General features: G+C 30.6%; 1 protein-coding gene across 1 annotated transcript in view; it reads left to right on the top strand.

Annotated features, from left to right (window-relative positions):
- The window catches only part of LOC136979645 (acyl-CoA dehydrogenase family member 11-like), a 31,138-nt gene extending 12,021 nt beyond the window's left edge, over window positions 1-19,117 (top strand). Inside the window, exons 4-13 of the mRNA XM_067275667.1 lie at window positions 284-407; window positions 4,344-4,483; window positions 11,353-11,502; window positions 11,749-11,843; window positions 11,921-12,056; window positions 12,136-12,240; window positions 13,759-13,851; window positions 16,196-16,457; window positions 18,356-18,419; window positions 18,934-19,117. Of these exons, the coding sequence (XP_067131768.1) occupies window positions 284-407; window positions 4,344-4,483; window positions 11,353-11,502; window positions 11,749-11,843; window positions 11,921-12,056; window positions 12,136-12,240; window positions 13,759-13,851; window positions 16,196-16,457; window positions 18,356-18,419; window positions 18,934-19,048 (1,284 nt within the window). The 3' untranslated portion in view covers window positions 19,049-19,117. The remainder of the gene's footprint in view (window positions 1-283; window positions 408-4,343; window positions 4,484-11,352; window positions 11,503-11,748; window positions 11,844-11,920; window positions 12,057-12,135; window positions 12,241-13,758; window positions 13,852-16,195; window positions 16,458-18,355; window positions 18,420-18,933) is intronic.
- The last annotated feature ends 2,722 nt before the right edge of the window (window positions 19,118-21,839 follow it).

Raw genomic sequence — 21,839 nt, 5'->3', positions numbered from 1 at the left:
GATGATGATATGCAAGAGGAGTCATGGAATGGGTATGCAAGCAGTCAAGCTATTTTTATGAGAAGGGAGTAAAAAATCTTGTGAAGTTGTGGGATACTTGTCTGAACTGTAGGAGGAATATTTTAAAAAATGTTAAATGATATGCTTAAAAAAATAATTCCAGTTTCTTTCTGACTGAACCAAGTATCACTTTCTGACAATTGTATTATTTACTATTAATGATTTAAAATGATATTTTACTAAGAATAATTATTAATATTTTAAAAATCTAATTTATTTTCAGATGGTGGCACGCAATACCAATAAAAGATATCAGACTGCTTTTAATAATTTAATAAGTAGAGATCCTAAACAATTTTGGACTTCTGGTCAATGGATGACAGAGAAGAAAGGAGGATCTGATGTAGGTAAGTTATTTTTAAAAAATTATACCTGCATTTTATACATTTGTGCTAAAAAAAATAAGCATAATTATTCAATCCAGAGATAGAACAAAAAATTTTAAAAAATAGCAATTTATTTATGTGACTATTTCCAAACAATAAAAATACCCAGGGTATAGTTGAATGTTTGCAAAAATGCAGGCTTCATATATACAGTAGTAGCATTCTGTAGTGTTTTAACTATTAAGAAGTTTGTTACTGATAATCATATTGCCACAAAGATGCTAAATACATAATCTTACAAAAGAAATAATTATTGGAAGGCTAGAAGCAGGCCAGTTACAGATGTGTTCAGAAATGTGCTCAGAGTGTCATTACCAGGCTTTGGGCTAGAATTAAAAAAAACAGGATATGTTGAATGTCAACTACAAAGTGAACATCCAAAAGTTACTGCTTCTCAACAGGACCATTATTTTACGTTAACAGTGGATTGTAGCAGAAGAATGTCTCAACTCTTCAAAATGTTTGGTGTGAGAGTTTCATGACAAACTGTTTATGGGAGGATCCTGAGAAATGGTCTTTTTGTTGGGTGTCCAGTACATTGCATTCCATTGACAGTACACTTGTACACTTGTAGCTGACAGGGGCGGAAGACCAGGTGCACTCAGTGGTATTACCTGGCTTGAAAATAAAGAAAAGAAGGCAGAAGGCGAAGGTGAAAATACAGAAAATAGGATAGGGGCGGAAAAAGGAAGGTAAAGGGCGTCTTCATCGGATTTATTAAACCAAAATAAATAAAATAAAATAAAATAAAAAAAAATACAGAGATAAAATAACAAACAGTACATTAGTAACATTGAAAATGTACCAAACACACGCCCACTACACTTTGTGGAAGTGACTTAGGTAGTATTTACATTATATACATTTGTGATCAATTGTTGAAGAAAAGTTTACACTACACAAATTGACAGTGTACAAAAAAGAGCTCATTTAAGATGATGTCAAGTAGGCTCATAGCCAGAGTTTTCTTTTGGAGACTTACTCCTCAAATTTAATAGCTGACTTCTTAACTGCCTTGGCTTTCTGGCTATCATTTTCCTACTGGCAGTAGGCTTACACCAAAATTTGGAGGGGACTTCAGTCTCATGTATGCCTTAGCACCAGGGACTTTAGTCCTTTCCTATCTAATGTCCCTGATGTCGAGAATGTTAAAATTGGACTTTGAATGTTTAAGACAACACTCTGTTCACTGACGAGTCCAGGTACAGTACAGTCCACAGAATGATTGTCATCAGATTAGAATCTGGAGAGAGTGGAAAATTCAATACAGTCCCATGAACATCATGGAAGAACACCAAGTTCGGGTGGTGGTATTGTGGTCTGGGGTAGCATTATGTTTAATGGTCACACTGTATTTTTTAACAGGTGCCATAACTGCAAGAAGATACAAAGACAAAGCTTTGAAATCTTATATGAGATTTTTTCTGAAGTGTTGTGGATGCAGATTTCATTTTCATGGACAATAATGCCTGCATACATAGGACTGCCCTTGTTGATGACTTTCTTGACAGTGAAGATATTTGTTGCATGAAAAAGTCAACAAGATTTGTTGATCTAAATCCCATAAAATATGAATGCTATAGGGATATGCATTGTATCTCATCAGCTTCCACTAAGAACATTCCAGGAGTTTCAATATACTCTTGTTCAAGACTGGACTTTGCTTTTGACAGAACTGATAAACAGTACATCGTGATCAATTCCTGTGCAGTATATGAGCATGCAGGAGACAATCACATGCCTTATTAATCATTTTTAAAAAAGGTTTATGACAATGCTTAGTAATTTTTTTATGGTTTTTGATTTGACATAATTTAGATTAAATTTTTGCTTTTCAATTGTTTTATTGTCTAAAGAATACAAGTACAATGTTATTATTGTATGTTAAGTTTAGTAGTGCCTGAGATATAAGCAAAATTAATGGTTATGCTTATTTTTGAACATGTCTGTGAGTGTGCAATCTTTAATCTAGCAGAAAATTATAACGAGTTAACATTTTTTTAAGGTTTATTATTTGGTGAAAAATTTCTTATCTTTTATTTTAACCTTGATATTTGCTGATTAAGACAGTTAATGTTAACCTTTCATCCAGCAAAAAGCTAATGCCTTTAATTGAGTCATCTAATTTTTCTTTGTATTCTAAAAGATATTATTGTTGTTTATACATTTTTTGTTATATAATCAAAATAAAAACTTTTGACTAATCTTGAATATAATTAAACAATTAAAAAACTATTTTTCAATTTAGAAAAAATTCAGACATTAAATTTTGTACATTTAAAATAAAATGTGTTAGGATAATTAAACATACAGATAAATTGATCATATGATGGATGTTTGTTTATATATAGAAAGATAAATTATGAAGATTTTAAGTTTGATAAAAATGCTTGATAACCTAATAATAAATAATTATTGTTTATGACAATTTAACTTTTTATAAGTGTAGAAGGTTTATTTTGAAAAGTTATATTTTAATTTGAATGTTCAAGAATGTTTATATGAAATCAATTACTTTTGTCTCAGAGAAAATTTGTTTCTAAGGATGGTTAAAGATGAATTAAAATATATTTTATCAAACAACAAAGAAATATTAAATAAAAGATAATAAAATTATATATTATTTTATTATTGACAAAATAAATAATATATAATTTTGTCTACAATAGTGTCATTCTGTTTAATAACAAATTCATAACATTTTAAATGTATCAATTAAATTGGAAGTATTTTAGAAATTTAACAATAATACTTTGTATTAAACTTAAACAATTTATAAAAAATTCTCAACAGACAATACATAAAAAGTGTCCTCAAACTTTGTCCTTATTTTTTATCAAATACTTTGTATTGTTAAATTTGTAAAACAATACAAAGTTTTAATTATAATATTTATTTCTTATTTTCACAAAAGTATGAGGGCTATTTTTTAAATAAGGTCCGTTTTTTAATAAGAAGAAAAATACTGTAAATATCGTTAAAATATATTTTTTTCTATATTCTACATACTTTTATCTACTTTTCTACATAATTTCCATTTTGTTTAAACATTTGTCATACCGCTCAACAATTTTTTGAACTCCAACTTCAAAGAAATCTGCCGCCTGTCAAGAAGCCCAATCCACGACTGCAGTTTTCACTTCTTCTTCGTCGTTGAAATGTTGACCACCAAGGAACTCTTTTAAGTATTGAAACAAGTGAAAATCACTGGGTGCAAGGTCTGGACTGTGTGGATGATCGTATCGAGTCAAAACAATAAAGCACTGCCCAATTTTTTTGTTTTGTGATCGTCAGAAAGCAGTCTTGGAACACACCGAGAAAACAATTTTCGATAATTCAGTTTCTCCGAAACAATGGTATACAAAACTGATCTTGAAATCTGTGGAAATTCAATTGATAATGTTGAAGTCGTGAATCGTCGGTCCTCTCAAATTTTGTTATCCACATCACGAACCAAATCTTCAGAAATTAGAGAAGGTCGACCAGGGCGTGGCTCATCATGCACATTAACTCGCCCATCCTTGAACATTCCTACCCGTTTTCGAACTTTGCTGTCACTCATAGCATTATCACCGTAAACTTCACAAATCTGACAGTGAATTTCCGCTGCTGCCAAGTTTCTTGCATTCAAGAATCGAATAACAGATCGTATCTCACAGTCGGCGGGAGACTCAATTTTCTTAAACATTTTAAACTTCTACAGCTCAGCATACAGACAGACGATATGGCTGCAAATAGCGTCAAAACGCGCGCCAAGCTTGCTCGGAGCAGAAGCATATGCATACTGCCGTGATTGCGCATTATTCTCACTTTTATTCACAAACGGACCTTATTTAAAAAATATCCCTCGTATAATTATCTGAAAAAATGATTTTAATATGAAGCATTTTTTATTAGCTGGTGGGACCGAAACTATTGCTTTACATCAAGAGAATGATTGTTATAAACTTTATGGTTATAAGTGGTTTACTTCAGCTGCAGATTCTGATATGTCTCTAACACTGGCTAAAATTTCTGATAAAAATGGTGAAGATCAGGTATTTATAAGACCTAATTCTTAATCGCATTTTGTATAAATTAAAAATTATAATTAATATCAATTTAGTAGAAATTACTATTTTGGGATTTCTTGTAACTGAGTTATATTGTATTTCATTCCTTCGTTTAAAAATCAATTTATTATTTACTGTAATAAAATATTGTATATGTTGCAACTTGAACACAAACTATATGGTGTATTTTCTCGGACACATGGCAAATTTCATCACTAAGTTTTCCTCAACTTAGTGATGAAATTTGCCATGTGTCCGAGAAAATACACCATATAGTTTGTGTTCAAGTTGTAGAATAAGCACCGGCACGGTTTCATAAACACTATTGTATATGTTATTAAAACAACCAAACACTTTTTACAATAAAATGTTAGTGTAATGAAATTGTGGGGATTCCAAAATACATTATAGTGAAATTATATTATATTAAAATATGCCAAAATACTGAAAAGTTATTAAATAATGAAAAACTCTTATATCCTGAGAGCAAGAAATCTTTAAAATCACTAGTACTGTTAGTTAGAGCAATTTTCACATATTCAAAATTGTATAATAAATCATAGTGAATTGAAAATTTATATACGTGAGGTTGGGTGAGTCTGTATGACTCACCCAACCTCACACGAAAATCTCAGCTATCGTATCGTAATTAGGGATTGCAATTGCTGGATCCATCATCCAGCAGTCCAACTGGATCCAGTGCATTCTTCGGCCTGCTGTATTTGCGGTATTTGGGGATTTGCAAATACTCAATTAACTTTCTAAATAATGGTGCAAAAGTCTATGTTGTCAGCATTGCCGCTTTGCTATGTATGCTATCACTCAGCAGCGAGAGGGACGTTGCTGTTTAGTGTGGCACATGCTATACCCCCTCTCTATAACACACCGTCCACTCTTTTACCTCTGCTGATCTAATTGCCAGTTGACTTTCCACTCTCGGTAAATAAAGTGTCTTCGTGCTAAATAAAATAAGTAACTCCTCTCCTAGTCCTGGTGCATAATTCTAATTTACGGTCAGTTGTGACGTCAATGAATCATGTGACGGAACGATTTATGATTATTTGATGACCCTGAAACCAACTAGCATAGAGGCAAAAAGGGCTTTCTTTGCATCGGGATATGTGTGTGTAGTTGAGTAATAAATAACAGAATCCCGAGAATCGCTCGGCTTTGATAAAAATTAAAAAAAGTTTATTAATTACTGTTAACATTGAGAGTTTCCAAAGAAGCAATTGTACACACTTACTAACTAAGAAAATACAAAGACACTTGGGACCACCTGTAACAATATCACCAATTGGTCCCCACGTATTGACAAAACAAAGGACTTATTCTAATGTATGTCTAGCTTAACTATACAGTAGAGAGTCGAAAATCGGAATCAATTGGGGACTGGGGATGTTCAGATTAGTGATTTGTTCTGATTACCGATTATGTACGAAAAAATATATTAACCTGTCCAATGTTCAAATTTTTCTTTGTTGCGTGTTGCTTCGTGTTGAATTTTCGTCGACTTTAAGCCTAACGAAAATTTTTATAATAATAATCGAGGCTATCGTATCGTTAAAAATTATTTCTGCATTTTGTACAAACAAAATAAATATATTGAAGAATATAAAAACATGAAAATTATACTTTAGAAGTAAATCTAGTATCAAAAACGTTCGATTCAGCACAACACAGTCCGACTGGAAATCGTTCTGATTACCGGTGATTCCAATTACCGGGGTTCCGATTAATGACTCTCTACTGTAGTTTAACTAAATTTACAAAGTAAAGGACCCTAGAGCAAGATAAGGTTGATAAGAATTATACATGAATTGCCAGAATGAAAAAGTTCAAAGGGGTGACTGGCAATAATAATAATAAAAAAAACCTCGGATCCATTCCTTAATAATTGTCTTTGTTATGTGCTCGTCCTGCTTTCCTCTTTCCCCAAAAAAATCTTCCTTCCTTTCGTTCCAATCTCCCTCTCTTCTCTGGCAGTAAACCCTCGACCGATTGGGTGTCACCTACTTTTGTTTTATTACAGTTCAGACCACATGGGTTAACTAACTACAGTGTGGTTAAGTAAACAGAAGCTGGAAATACAGTTTTTACCGCAGGAAGATAGTATAAGGAAAGTAAAGAAAAGAAAAATAAATAACAAGGCTTAATAAAGCCACATATGCAATTCATTAAGAAGTAGGTTGGGAGACAACACTATCAATACCATTTGTTTCTTGAGACCCTACATCCAGAAAAGTCAAAAAAATAACAGAAGCAATTGATTTAATTTTATTTAATCCTTTAAAATACTTTATTCAAGACAAGACTAATATTTTATAACTTCTACTCTAATTCTATTAAGTAAGAGTTTTTAACTTTTATTCTATAAGTGGTTAGTGGGCTAGGCTAGGCAATTTTATTGTGAAAATTAGTGAGAAACTGAAACTACCTAGTTAGTTAAATAGTTAATTAAATTAATGACTATCAGTATCTTAGATACATGATGATATGAGTGTATGTGATTCATGACTGTGATAATAATAACTAACTACTAGACTACTACTAATTATTTACTCACTACTTTACTAACACTAATAATTAAATTACGTATAAATAACAATAGACTGATATGTAGAGCCTATATAAGAAAACTGGTAAGACTGATAGCCACTTAGCCACTGATTATTCATCCTTACATTATTATAATATATTAATATATATTATAATTAATTTATATTAATATATTAATATAAATTAATTAGTAGTATTACCTTTGCTATTATTTAACTTAAAAATTACATTATAATTATAACCTAACTAAACATTTAAAGTTAATTATCTTTATTTCAAGTGTTAAACCGAACTAAAGTTAAGTTTACTACTTAAATGTGTAAGAAGTTTTACTGATTTATAGTGACCAGTCTAAATAACAAATGTTTCTTAAGTATTTAAAAAAAATGTTTTATTTCTTTAAAAAAAACCATAAATTACTGGATAGATAGATAACACCATTGCACCAAAAATACATCCGCGCTGGATCCAGCTGGAATGATGTTGGTCCAGCAAAAATCCAGCTGGATTGAAAACACTGCTGGATTGCAATCCCTAGTCAATAATATCAAGAAATTTGCTTGAATCATTGGAAATTTGATGATTTGTGTGCATATACAAAGTATCAAAGAAACAAATACAGTATATATTTATATATATATAGAAGAATATTTTGTAAACATTGTTTTAACTGATTAGTGAAAACATTTCAACATGTATTTACTATTTTGAAATTAAAAGCCATTTATTCCAAAGAATGAATTCATTGGAATAAGTATTTATCTGTTTTTTTTTATTAATGTAAATTTATAGTCACTTGAAATAATTAGAGTACAGTAGACCCCCTATAACATGGGTTCATATAAGACAGATTCGTATAACACGGCAGAAAAATTGCAATCGTGTTTGTATAGTACGCTAAAGGAGGCTCGTATAACATGGTAAAATAATGAGACAGATTGTCATGGCCGACTTGTGTCTCGACAGGATTGGTTGAATCTGGACCAATAGTGGACATTGCACAAACCTTTGAGTTTAAATAAGCAGCAAACCTACTAAAAAGCCTTTATTATTCAACAACCATAAAAATTATATTTTTATTAATGATGTCTCCAAAGTTCAGCAAATTTTTCACAGAAAGAATAACTTATCAGGAAACACTTCCGCCGTTCGATGAGTCGCTCCGCGACAAAAACAAGCTTAAGCAATGGTGTGCACTCAGTAAGTATTCCTACAATTTTTTGTTTATAGCATAGTTTATATGGATTATTCCCAAAAAATTATATGTGTTTTGAAATGTTCAAGTCAAATTAGTCTAGAATAGATTAATTTTATGGAAGAAAACCTTTCAAACAGCCTAAACTGCACAAGTGCCGGGCTGTGAACGGCTCATGTATTTGAAAAAAGTCTAAGTGACTCGTACAACACGGAATTCATATAACACAGAACGTATCTACTATGTTATAGGGGGTCTACTGTATTTGTCGAATTATATGCTTTGTTAGAAAAACTGATAAAGAATTAATTTAAAAATTCTATATATATAAGAAATTCTCATTAGTTTGAAATTCAAGGAACAAAATAATCACAACTTCAAATATCAAGTTTCAAATTATCAAAAGATTTATATATATATATATATATATATCTGTACAGAATGCCAAATGCCATGTAACTGACATAATTTATTAAGCAAATGGAATATAGATATGTATACAGAATGCTATTTTTGTTAATTAATAATTAATAATAAAAATATAAATAAACTGCAGATAAACAGTAAGTGTCTGGTGAAAACCTCACTGGTTACCAGATAGGTTTTTATAAAAATTAAAGTAGAATTCCTCAAAATGTGGCCCAAAAAGTAGTAAGTCATCCAAATGTAGTAGACTAGAGTGCTACAAATATCTCAATCTACTGCTCATAGTCCAATCTTGCAATCCCAAAAACCAGTTGTATTTAATGAGATAAGAGAAAAAGAAGGATAGTCCATGGGTAAGGTGATACCTAAAAATATGTTACTATCAAAGCAAAGCCATATTAACCAGAATTGTTCTTGGTGTATTGTTCTCTTATGGTATGGAGGCATGTCAGTCTAAACAAATGAGTTAACATATGCATATTGGACAGAATTTTCCCTTCAAATTACAAAGTAGCTGTATATTGAACTAACCAAATTCCTTCACATGTAAATCTATATCCCTGGCCGGAACAAAAGTACAGTTATGAACCAATGGGATTTTTAACTATCTGAGTTCGAATTAAAGAGGATGTATTTCCTGTATATAGAACATATATATATATATATATACATACATACATATATATACAGTCAACTCCGCATAAGTTGTCACCCGGATAACTCGACACCATCAGTTAAGTAGTCAGTTTTCTGTGGTACCGGCCAACTTACATAGGCATTAATGTTAAAACATACTGGTTTACTCGACACCATTTAACTCGTCACTACTGGATAAGTCGACATACTTTTGCTGTCCCACACTCTGATAAGTCGTCACTCCCTCCTGAAAAAAATGAATTCACTCTGCACATGTGATGCTAACTCATTTTTTTTCAGGAGGGAGCGTCTATTTATTTATTAATATATAATTAATATATTTAATATATTAATATTATTAATATATATATATATATATATATATATATATATATATATATACATATTAATAAAAATGCCTTAACATTTTATGTATTTTTATCTATAAAATAATAACAGATAAACAAACAGAAAATATACAATCTACATCAACGTCACATCAGAATCCAATTTTGCATTTTCTCATGCTAGAGGCATTAAGGATCCTTAGACGTTACTTGCCAACAATTGACAATGGCAAAGATGATGTTTTCAAGGCATTCATGATCGTTGAAAAAGAAAGTCGAGACAGTTATGTGCTCAAAACAAACAACACTAAACGAATTTTTCAGTTTTTCATCTACAGAGTAATTGTAAATGGAGGACACAATGTATTGTAAGCCTATACTACTGTATAACGCACTACTATATTTTCCTAATTGTAGTTTTCTAGTTTTTTTCCAACTTCGCTTTAGTTTGATAACTCGACACATTTCCACTTTCCCTTGGGGTGTTGACTTATGCTGAGTCGACTGTATATTATATAGTCATATATATTTTTCACCAGGTTAAATAAATTATTATGATAAAAGTTTTATATTAAAAGCATATACAGTGGAACCTCACTTAACGAGCAGCTCGCACAACGCATATTTCACATAACGAGCAAAACAAATTAAAACAATTTGCCTTGTTTAATAAGCGATGTTTTGCATAATGAGTGATGAGGAGAGGGGAAGTCCTGAACTGTGCGTCTGCGGTATGGTCCATCAATTTGTGTTTAGCATTCATTCTGCTAGCATCTTAGTGTCACTTGTGATCACATATTTTTCCAAACTTGCGTTCACACATATTACTTATAAACATCAACAACCATAGTCCGTTACATAATAAACATGCCAAACAATATGAAAAATTCTTGGGTCATTAAATTTAATGACCAATTCCAAATTAAATTTTAGAAATGTCTGAATTAAAAATTAACTATTTATTATTATTAAATTTAATACGAGATGAAAGCATAACTGCCTACTTCTAGTCAAATTAATTAATTTCTAATATTTAATTATAGCCTTTACATAACCCAAGAATTTGGCATATCGTTTGGAGTGTTTATCAAACATATTAGCTGTGATTTTTTTTTGTTTCTGCAAATCGAATTCTCATTCCAGAATCATCATCATTTTGCGCGAGAAATGATGATGATGGTTTCACGCTCCATAACAGTGTATATTGTACAATTTTTTTGAATAAACGTTATACATAAAACATTTGAGCATTTTTTCGACGTGGAACACATTATCGTATTTTACATTAATTTCTATGGGAAAAATTGTTTCACTTAATGAGTGTTTCGCATTGCGAGTAAAACTCTGGAATGTATTATGCTCATTAAGCGAGGTTCCACTGTATAGCATGAAGTTTATTTTATACACATTGAAAATATTTTTCATTTTAATTACTATATTAGAAAAAAAATAGTAATTTAAAATTTCTTTCAATGGATAAACATTTGAAGATGTTTTTTTATAAGTAAATGAAATGAATATGTTATTGTAGCTACTTTAGTAAAAGTTTTTTTAATTTTTTAATGGAAATAATAAATTTGTTTTTTTATTTTATGTAATTATATATCATATATTATATAATTAATCAATATATATTATTTTAATTAGAATGTATTTGGAAAAAACAGTTATGGTTTGTTTATGAATTTCAGGAATTTCAACCATTAAGTTTATTTTATTTAGAAACTAAGGAAATTGATGGGAATTTAAATAAAATACAGATAATAAGGTTAAAAGATAAATTAGGAACAAGACAGCTTCCAACTGCAGAATTATTATTAGATGGAACAACAGCTTATAAGGTATGCTGTATTTTTTTAATTTACTGTAAATTTATGTTTTTTGTATGACTTATAATGAAATAACACAACAGACTTTTTGTGTAATATACAATAAAAAGAATCAGGTAAATATCATTGGTAGTATGATTTGTAAGCCTTTGCAGAATTTTTGAAAATTGGATGTTTCTCTAAACTTTCAATTATAAAAAAGTTTTTAAAATAATATAATTAGAAATTATGATGCAATTATATCTTGACTTTTGAAAGATATCAGAAAATGGCCAAGGAATTGCTGCTATATCATATATGTTGACTATGACTCGTATCCATAACGCAGTAGGATCTATTTCTATTATGAGACGGTACGTTTAAAGTTTGTTTTCTTAAATCGAAATTAATAAATGATATTTTAATTTAATCTTTTAATGTTTTAAATTAGTATTTTAAATCTTGCAAGTGACTATGCTAATCGTAGATCTGTCTTTGGAAGTAAATTAAATAATTATCCGTTGCATGTACAAACTTTAGCTAGAATGGAGACAGAAATACAAGGTTCATTGTTATTGCTATTAGAAGTGAGTTATTTCTTAAAATGTATTTTATAATATCTGTTTTATTTTTGAGGTTACATTTAATTTAAAATTCTTTATGTAGGTTATCAGATGGTTAGGTAAACAAGAATGCAATAAAGCTACCGATGAAGAAGTTCTACTTTTTCGTTTATTAACTCCCATATTAAAACTTTATACTGCAAAGCAGGTAAATCAATAAATGATAATTTTATAATATAGTTATTAAAACAAATTCACATTTTCTAATTTTAGATTAATTAATTAATTAATGAAATATGTTACAGTATAGACATGTGTCAAGTAGCCAGGTAATTTTTCAGAAATGAAAAGTGAATTATACCTTAATTATATTATTTTTTAAACTACACTATTAACTTTTTTATTTCTGAAAAGTTAATAGTTTAATTTAAATGTTGTAAAATGAATATTTGCATAAATGCATTGTTTTCGGAATGTAGGTTGTTTTGATATTATCAAAAAATTTCTTAAATTGTTACTTGAGTTTAAAATTGCTACCTATAGCTTTTTTTATAGAAGATAGCACAGAAAATGGTAAGAATAAAGTTACATACAGTAAGACCCCGCTTAACGCTGCCTTGCTTAATGCTGATTCAATATAACACGATCTGCTTGATGCCTAAAAACCACTCAAAATTTTGGCTGATTCAAATTAATGTGGTATTTCATTGATTCGTATATAATATAATTATTCCCAAACCAATCAGTAAAAGATGGCAATTCGTCGTAGCACTGTACTTCTCTTAAATCTATGTTTGTTTGTGCAATTTTCGAAAAAATATAACATCTTGGATGCCATAAGAAATATATTGACTTCACTTGGCAAGAATTAACTGATAAATGCATGAACGCAGTGTGGAAGAAGTTTTGGCTGAAGGTATTCAAGAATTCTCATCGAGAAGAGCCTATCGCTGCATCATTAGGTTGACAAAATTGTCAACTTAATTAACACAGGAGATGTAGACAAGCAGGATATTGGGAAGTTACTGCAGGTTTCTGGTAAGAGCCTTACCAAAGACAACCTTCAAGAACTGGCAGAACAAGGAATTCATATAGAACTGGAAAATAGAGATTCTGAAGACAAAAAATCCAAAAATTTTCTCTACAGTTTTCCTTAGTAAAAGTTTGGTAATGATAACCGAAATTGTTGATCAAATTGTACCAAATGATCCAGAGTTTGATAGGAGTGCCAAAGCAAAACGAGACATTTTGGATGTGATCTTTTGCTACCAACATTTGCTTAAGGAAAGAAAAAGAAAGCAACCAATGAACTACACAACTTATCACAAAAAACAAGAATTTCAGAAGAGCCAGGACCTTCGTCACAAAAAATTAACTTTACATTTCTGTGCACATATATTTATGTGTTATTTAACATATATTATTACGCAAAAATTTATATAAAAATAACTTAAAATTATGGTAAAATTTTCTTATTTTTTGGTTGCGTGTTTCGCTATCCCTATATACTCCATGTTAAAATAGTCTCATTTAATGCTGTTTCGCTTAGCGCTTTGTCCTCTAGGAACACATCCCCTGTGTTAAGTGGGGTCTTACTGTACTTTGATATATCAGGTACTAAAGGTACCCACAGAACAGAAAGAGTACAAATATAAAAAAAGTATTATAGCTTATAATTTATTTCTTATTAAAGAAATGTGTTAATAAAAATTATTCACTAATTAAGGCTGTGGCAGTTGTCTCTGAAGGACTAGAATGTTTTGGTGGTCAAGGTTATATGGAAGATACTGGAATAGCTTCTATTTTACGTGATATTCAGGTATAGCATATTTTGCTTATAAGTTTTAAATGTTAAGAAATTTTATAAATAATTTTAATATTTAAATTTTTATTAAAATTTTATATACAGTAATAACTAATCAATGTAATAACAGTGATATTTTTTAAAACATTTTAGAAACAAATATTCAAATGAGAATATTTTGTTAAAAACATAAAAGTAATAAAAAAAATTTATATTATACTCTTGAATAAAATATTAGCTTTGGTTCATAAAACTAGTTTACAAATGTGTTAAGCAGTTTTAATAGTTGTCTTAGGCAACAGTGTTTTAATATTTGATAAACTATTAAATTTTGTAATGCATAATTGAAAGGTTTATCAAATTTTTAAAACATTCTACAACCAAATAAATTAAAGTGTTAAATTTCAAGACTACACGTAAAAATGGGCAGAATATACAAATGAAAAAATAAAAGAATTAATATAATAAAAATAAGTATTGTGATACAAAAATAAGTTTTTATTTATTTATTTATACATACACAAAAATCTGATGAAAAGCCAAAAATATCTGTTAACAATTTCAACTTTGCTGGATTAAATCTATGCTATTTGTCTTTTGATTTTATCTAGTTTTGTAATTATTAAAGAACTCAACAAAATTTGGTGTAATATTACAGTTGTGACCGCAGGGTCGGCACCTCTTTGGTACCTTGTCAGAATGACACCACTGTATTATTTCGAACAGACACAGAAACTGAGTTGGCTGCAAATTTTGTTGCGCGAGCGGTCACGCTTGTGGGCTTCCAGATTCGGAATGGAAGCAGAAGGAGACGACCGGAGGAAGTACACTCCACAACACTTAACAAAAATACCCATTTATTGATGGATAATATTTACAAATTTTATGACAACATTTCAGAAGCTTAGCATAATAGCTCAAAACCTAATATAGATGCTGAGCACAATTGCTAAAAAGGGAGGGATAAACTTCTCGTGACCTTGACCGAGAGAGAGCTCGCAGTAAGTTTGTGAGATGATAAATACTTTAAAAAACTCATAAGTCTTAGACATATTGAATGCGGTGTAGGTGTGACGGTTCGGCAACTCCATTCAGAGAGTAATCCCTTTTTTTCTTCTTCTTTGGCGGTGGCAAGCGACAAAGAACCACTGTTTCAGCCAGCATGCTGGAACAGTGGTTCAGAACACACACACACTTTTAGAAAAGGTTGAGGACGACTCTCCTGATTGTCTTCATCCCCTCCCTTTTATCTGGGGGGCTCCTCCTGGGTTTTTCCATGACTTGGTTAAGATTTTTAGTATTTTAGAACCAATAGTCAAATGTTCACTCATTGATTCTGCATGACACATTTGATGTGTCACCCTTGAAAGGAAGCAAATCCATGGGAACAATTTTAATCATCTCTTGGATGATTTTTCTCTTGAAAAATTTGTTTGAATAAATTTTTTTGTCATGTCTGGGCTCACAGTTTCATATACATTATGTTGCAATGAAATATGATAAATACTAAGAAACTTACAAAGTCTTTTACAAATTTGATTATTTAAAATTTTTTTAACTGTAAATTTTTATATTTAATTATGTTACTGTTTTGAAACAAAAACTGTTAAAATAGTGTTAATGTTTTATTTCTGTAAATCTAAACCTAATTTTTTAAATAGAAGTAATAGATTTTTTTTTGAACAGAGTTAAATTTTACAGATAATTTTATTCAAGAGCTTTCAATACAGAACAATTTAGAATGTAATGCAAAATAATTGATGAAGCTTCACAGTTAAGAACGATAAGTTCTTACCTTTTTAAACAATATAAAGAAGTGACACCAATGATATTACATAAATGTTACTTATACAAAATAATTTAATTTTTATTTATAAATTTTAGAAAATAGAAATTTGTTTTATGGAACTTATTATATTTACACTAGCTTAACGTATTGAGTTATTTGAATTCCTCATATCTATTACAGTGATGAATGGATAAAAGTGTTTTATGTTTTGAAATATTGATTTTTTGGACAATGAATATATTTTGAAATAGTGACCTTGTACTAATTTTAAAAAGTAAACTAAGAAATAATATAATTTTGTTTTAAATAAGAACTGAAACTATTTAGAACAAAACTGAAGTGAGTTTTGAAATAGGAAGACAGCCATAGCTGTTTATTAATTATTGTTTAAAATTGTATGTTTGCATAATATTTTTATCAGGTAACATAAAATAGGTATATTAATAGACCCCAATTAGTTAAAATAAGTGTTTAACTTTATGCTTATCTATAATTTATTCTGTGAAAAACCTAAATTTTATTGAATTCTTTAAATTTTACAAAGATTTTCTTTTCTTTTTTAATTTAAAGGTTGTGCCAATTTGGGAAGGAACAACTAATATTTTGTCATTAGATGTTCTTAGAAGTTTAAGAAATCATGGTACTGAAATTTTTGGAGCATATTATTCAAATGTTTTATCTAGATTACATTCAGATTCTGGAAAGTTGCAAGAACCTAAAAGCATTGTTGAACTAGCCTTACACAATACTACAAATTTTATTCAAGAAAATCCTGATAAGTTAATTACGGCAGCTAGAGACTTAGCATACTCATTAGCTCGTATTTATATAGGTAAGTATATATTAATAGGCTTTCATATATAAATAATTATTTTTTTGTTTGATTAAATTATTATATACTAGAAGAATTATTTACTTATCTTCTTATTTTAATATATACAATAAATAAAATATGTATATATTCTTGAAGAAATAATATTTAAATCAAGGGAATATTTGAAGCAATGGCAGTTTGCTGAATAAAGGAAAAGATATTTAATAATTGACTACTTTTATTTAAAAGATTTGAGAGTATATTAATCATTTGTAATATCTCCAACTTTTCTGCCTTTTAATCTTAAGACACAAGTAAAATTTAGACATTAGCTTCCTATTTATTTTTATTCATTTTGATGTAATTTATTACTGAAAGAATTTATGATTTCATAAAAACTCTTGAAGTATGAAAATTTGAAATCGTGATACCAACCAAGTCTTGACAGAGCAGTTCCTTCAAGAGTTTATTGTAGAATTATTTGCATGCATACATGTATTGTAAATGTGAGGATGTGAAATTGATGATGGAAAAATTTTCATTATTCCAAAATTAATAATAATGATTTTTAATATTTGATAATTCAACTAATGATGTTTAGATTTTTAGGGGAAAAACTAATTCTAAGGAAATTACAGTTTATTTCAAAAAAAAAATGCAATCTATTTAATAATTTGTAAAAATGTAATTACGAAATAAATTTATTATTTTATCTTAAGCACTGATCAATCTCTTAAAATAGTTTCATTGAGAAAATAACTAGTCTCTATTAAGTGAAGATACAGTGAAATACCTACTGTATGTAACCTATAACATTAGGTCCATCAAAATTACTTTTTGGAATTGAATTTTTGCACTCAAATACGTGAAAACACACAGAAAACATTTGGAAATAATCCAGAATCGATATATTTGTGCATGTTAAACTCAAGGGGGTATGGAGACAGTTTGGTTAAGAGAGCAGAGGGGTTGATTTTCTTGAAATTTTAAATCAATAAAAATACAAGTAGGTTATCAATCTGTAATATGCCATCAATGATAATTTGTTTGCCATTTTGCTTTCTTTGATATTTTTGTTCTTGCTTTGCCCAGATTTGGGAGGAAAGCTGCCCCCTGTTCTCCCCACTCATATGCCTATGGTGAAACCTGCAAATTGACACATTAACTAGCCTAATGCCTATGACATTATTATTGTACATATTAAAGGGCCGTCCATTAATTATGTGTACAATTTAAGAGGAGGAGCAGGATTACAAAAAGTATGTCATTGTATATGTTGGAGAGGGAAAAGGTGGAGGCATTGTATATGTGGACTTTTAGTAGCATGCGAAGTTGTTCTTATAAGCATACTCACTAGTCGTGTGAATAAATTTTCAGAAAATATTTACATAACTTATTTATGTCATTTCTTCAATATCAGGGGTCCACGAACTATCTATTGTACTCATAATTAAAGGAAAGGGTTTATCTTTAGCCTACACGTCTGACACCTAAATAGGGACCAGTTTCCTATATAAATGTCTACCAGAAGGCATCCCCTTGGTAGATTTGTTTCGTTTCCTTATCCTATCACTCTAATCCATTACTACAAATGTGCCATAGTTATAACTTTTTTATTTTTAAGGAATTGAATTAACGAAAAACGCATTTTTACCGGGAATTGTAAAATTGGTGATTTACTGTTGACTAATTCGTGATACAATACTAACATAATATTGTTTAATAGTGTATTATGTACAGTACAGTTAAAATGAAAATAAAAAACTTAAATTACATGTAGGCTTATATACTGTATTATTTTTAAATATAAATTTATGTTTAACTTCCATTTCTTGTTCATTATTTTATTTTTATGTAAATATTACATGTTTTTTTAGAATAGATACATTTGTTAAACTAAAATTATTAAATTTTAGGCTCATTGTTGATTGAAAATGCTTCTACTACTCAAAGTGAGCAAGATAATATTATAGCATTCAGGTATAATTTGCATTTTGCTCATTGTGTTATTTTAAATTTCATTATAAATATTACATTGTATTTTTTATTAACAAATTTATTTATTATTTAAATATTTTTAAGATGTTAAACTAAAAGACATTTAAACTCTTTAGTTCTGAAGTAAAATTAATGTAGAGTGGCCACAGAGTCCCAACTGTTCTTTACTTTCCACACAAATTTTAATTTATCTTCATGTTTTTCTGAGCGAGTTCCATGCTGACACTTGGAAGTCATTAAAGTAGTCTCTGATATGTTATTTCTTTTACTGTCAAAAGGAGTAGTTAAGAACTTCTCCTTTATACCTAATGCTTTCAACCAAATATCAAGTCAAATCTGGACTTCCACCAGGTCATATCTTATCAGATTATTATTAAATTCATTGAATTTGTCAGGGGAGATATTCAATTACATGCATAAAGATTTTGTGGCTACCCTGCATGTAGCATTAAATAAATAAGAAACTTTTTTTTTCACAAAAAGAAATATATTTCAGATGGTGTTGTACTCAAGATCTAGCTCCCGTTCATACTAATCATCAGTTGAAATTATACGAAGAGAATGTTTTAAATAACGATAGAAATATGATTATGTTAGAACCATTTTTTTAAAATAAATTTTAAATTCTGTTGGAATAAATTGTGTATTTTTATAAATAAATTTATAAGTAATCAGGTTAATGAATTTTTTATTTGAATTTTTTTGAACATTAAAAAATAACCGTATTTTAATAGCTATACAGTTAAAGACTATTAACTATCTGAAATATTTGCCTTATTGAATTATATTTATATCGAGTTTTTAAATTCCTCAAGCCCCTAAACAAGGAAGGGTAGATAACAGGCGATAGTGGGAAAAACAAGATAAAGTACGCTAAGGGAATATAAAATAGAATTAAGTCTTTGTTCGTCTTGTTAAAAAAGTGGAGATAAACGAGTAGTGACTGATATATATCTTCTGGCTGAAGCCATACAGTAACTGCTTTGGATTCTCACAAAATACAAGTCGCTAACACGTGTGCAACACCGAAAAATCTATACCAAAGTTTAAATTTTTAAAAACATTTAAAATACGAGATTGTAAAGTACGTTTATCCCTTTTTTTTCTATTGTAAATGACGATGATATATTAAAAGAACGTGTCAAATATTCAAAAATGTTAAGGCTGTAGGGGAGAATGTGTTAATTAACTTAATACAATGTTTTTAAATAAATTCCATTATTTGGAAACTTGTTTTCTTTGTGCTATGGCTTAAATATAGTAAATGAGAAAAAGCAATTTTGTCTGTATATGCATAAAGTGTGTAAAAAAAATTTATTATTTTTAACATGTCAAGTGTCCAGTTAACCCCTATCTCGGGGTTAACTGGATATATACGAAATGCTGTGTTAAATGACTCCATAAGCAGAAAAATCAAATGTAAAATAACTTTTAGCAAAACGACTCCGTTCACCCTGATCACGTGGACAAAGAACCTTAAAACAATGTCAGGTTTGCTTACATTTGCCGTTGTTTTTCATCTGAAAATTGAAATTTGTTTGTTCCTCTTCAACCATTTGACAGTGAAATCCTCGTCGAAATGTGCAGTCACTATTTTTGCAACAAACCATTCTTAGTTCTTGCAGAAACCTTTGACAGAATAAAGTCATCCACATTATATTCGTTATCAGAGAGGCTTGCTCACCTTCATGATGATTGTCATCATTATCGACGAAGTTCAAAGAGGGCTCATCATCATAGAGGATGTCTTTTTTATTCATTTGCTCTTCACTCGACTTGCATTCTACACTGCTGGCCATCAAAAATGCAACACCCTGAAGGAAGCATCCAAATCAAGTAAAATTTGCACCATGCATTTGCGGCGATGAGATATGCAATTGATTAGCATTTCAGCGCAGACACACATCATGGGCACCTGTTGTGCCACCTGCAAGCGCTATCTATATAAAGGGAGAATAGAAGGCTGTTTTGAAGTACTGGAATTTTGTTTTGTGCGTTTTTTTTTTTGGCGTAAGCAGCTTCAGTATGCCATGCAGAAGAAAACGAGTGTCTTTTAAGCACGTTTCTGAGTTCGACCGAGGAAGAATAGTTGCCTATAGGGATTGCGGATTATCCTTCAGAGAAATCGGTGATCATATCAGACGTAACCAAGCAACTGTGATGCAGATCTGTAACCGCTGGATGCAGGAGGGAATGATGGACCGACGGGACCTATTGCACCCACCTTGTTGCATCACTGCACGTGATGACAGGCATATCGTGCGCATGGCAGTGATGGATCGCTGTGCCACATCACAAACCATATCACAACAAATTCAGTCTGTTGTGCAATAATCGGTGTCCGCGCGTACCATTCGACATCGTTTGCAGCAGAGTGGAATGTCCACAAGGCATCCATTGCTGCGTGTACTGTTGAGTCAAAACCACAGGCATTTGTGCCAGCAATGGTGCGATGAACGACGGACATGGACAACCGAATGTAATGACATTGTTTTTACTGATGAATCCTGCTTCCACCTGCAACACAACGATGGTCGGATTATTATTATTATTACGAGTAAAGATTAAGAGGGCTGTCTATCTTGTTGACTGACTTAGCCCTGAAAGGAATGAAAGGAAAGAAGTAGCAGTAGTGATAGATTAGATGGAAGATTAGGATATGAAGGGAAAGGGGTCTGCAGAGTCGTCTTGCTTCGGCATACATTAACAGAACAAACTTTAGGAAAAAATACAATTTAGGCTACTTTGCCTACATTGAGACTTACAATGTGAACAGTTGTAACATATATACAATTATATACAATATGTACAAGATGATCAGTTGTTTGTCGACAATTTAATCGATTTCTTCACTTGTAGTAGTTCTTTCATTGTCTTCTGGTGGATATTCTGACTGTTTTCTTGCAGACAGTTTTTTCGTTGCTTTTATAAATTTACAGAGGTTATCTAATAACATTTTACTTTGCACAAGTGCTGTGCGCTTTGGTGGCCAATTTGAGCCGGCCAAAACACATTGTCTCATAAAGTTTTCACGAGGATGTTCGTATTTGCTGCACTGGAATAAGTAATGTGTCACGTTGTCAACGCTGTCACACGATGGTCGGATTAGAGTCTGGAGACACCGTGGTGAGAGACTGCTGAACTGTTGCCTAATGCATTGCCATACACATCCTAGACCCGGTATTATGGTTTGGGGTGGTATTGAATTCCACTCCTGCACTCCCCTAGTATGCATTGCCAGTACACTGATCAGCCAGCGCTATATTTCTTAGGTGTTGGAGCTTGTTGTCCTTCCTTACCTTCAGAGCTTGCCAACGGCCACATTCCAACAGGATAATGCGCGACCACACGTGGCATGCATTGCTCAAGACTTCTTCTTCGCCCATCAGATTGCATTGCTGC

The sequence above is a fragment of the Centruroides vittatus genome, unplaced genomic scaffold, assembly GCF_030686945.1.
Source record: "Centruroides vittatus isolate TY-2023 unplaced genomic scaffold, ASM3068694v2 contig_1157, whole genome shotgun sequence".
Lineage (NCBI taxonomy): Eukaryota > Metazoa > Arthropoda > Arachnida > Scorpiones > Buthidae > Centruroides > Centruroides vittatus.
Note: the sequence above shows the minus strand (reverse complement) of the source record. Positions and strands in the feature narration are given on the sequence as shown.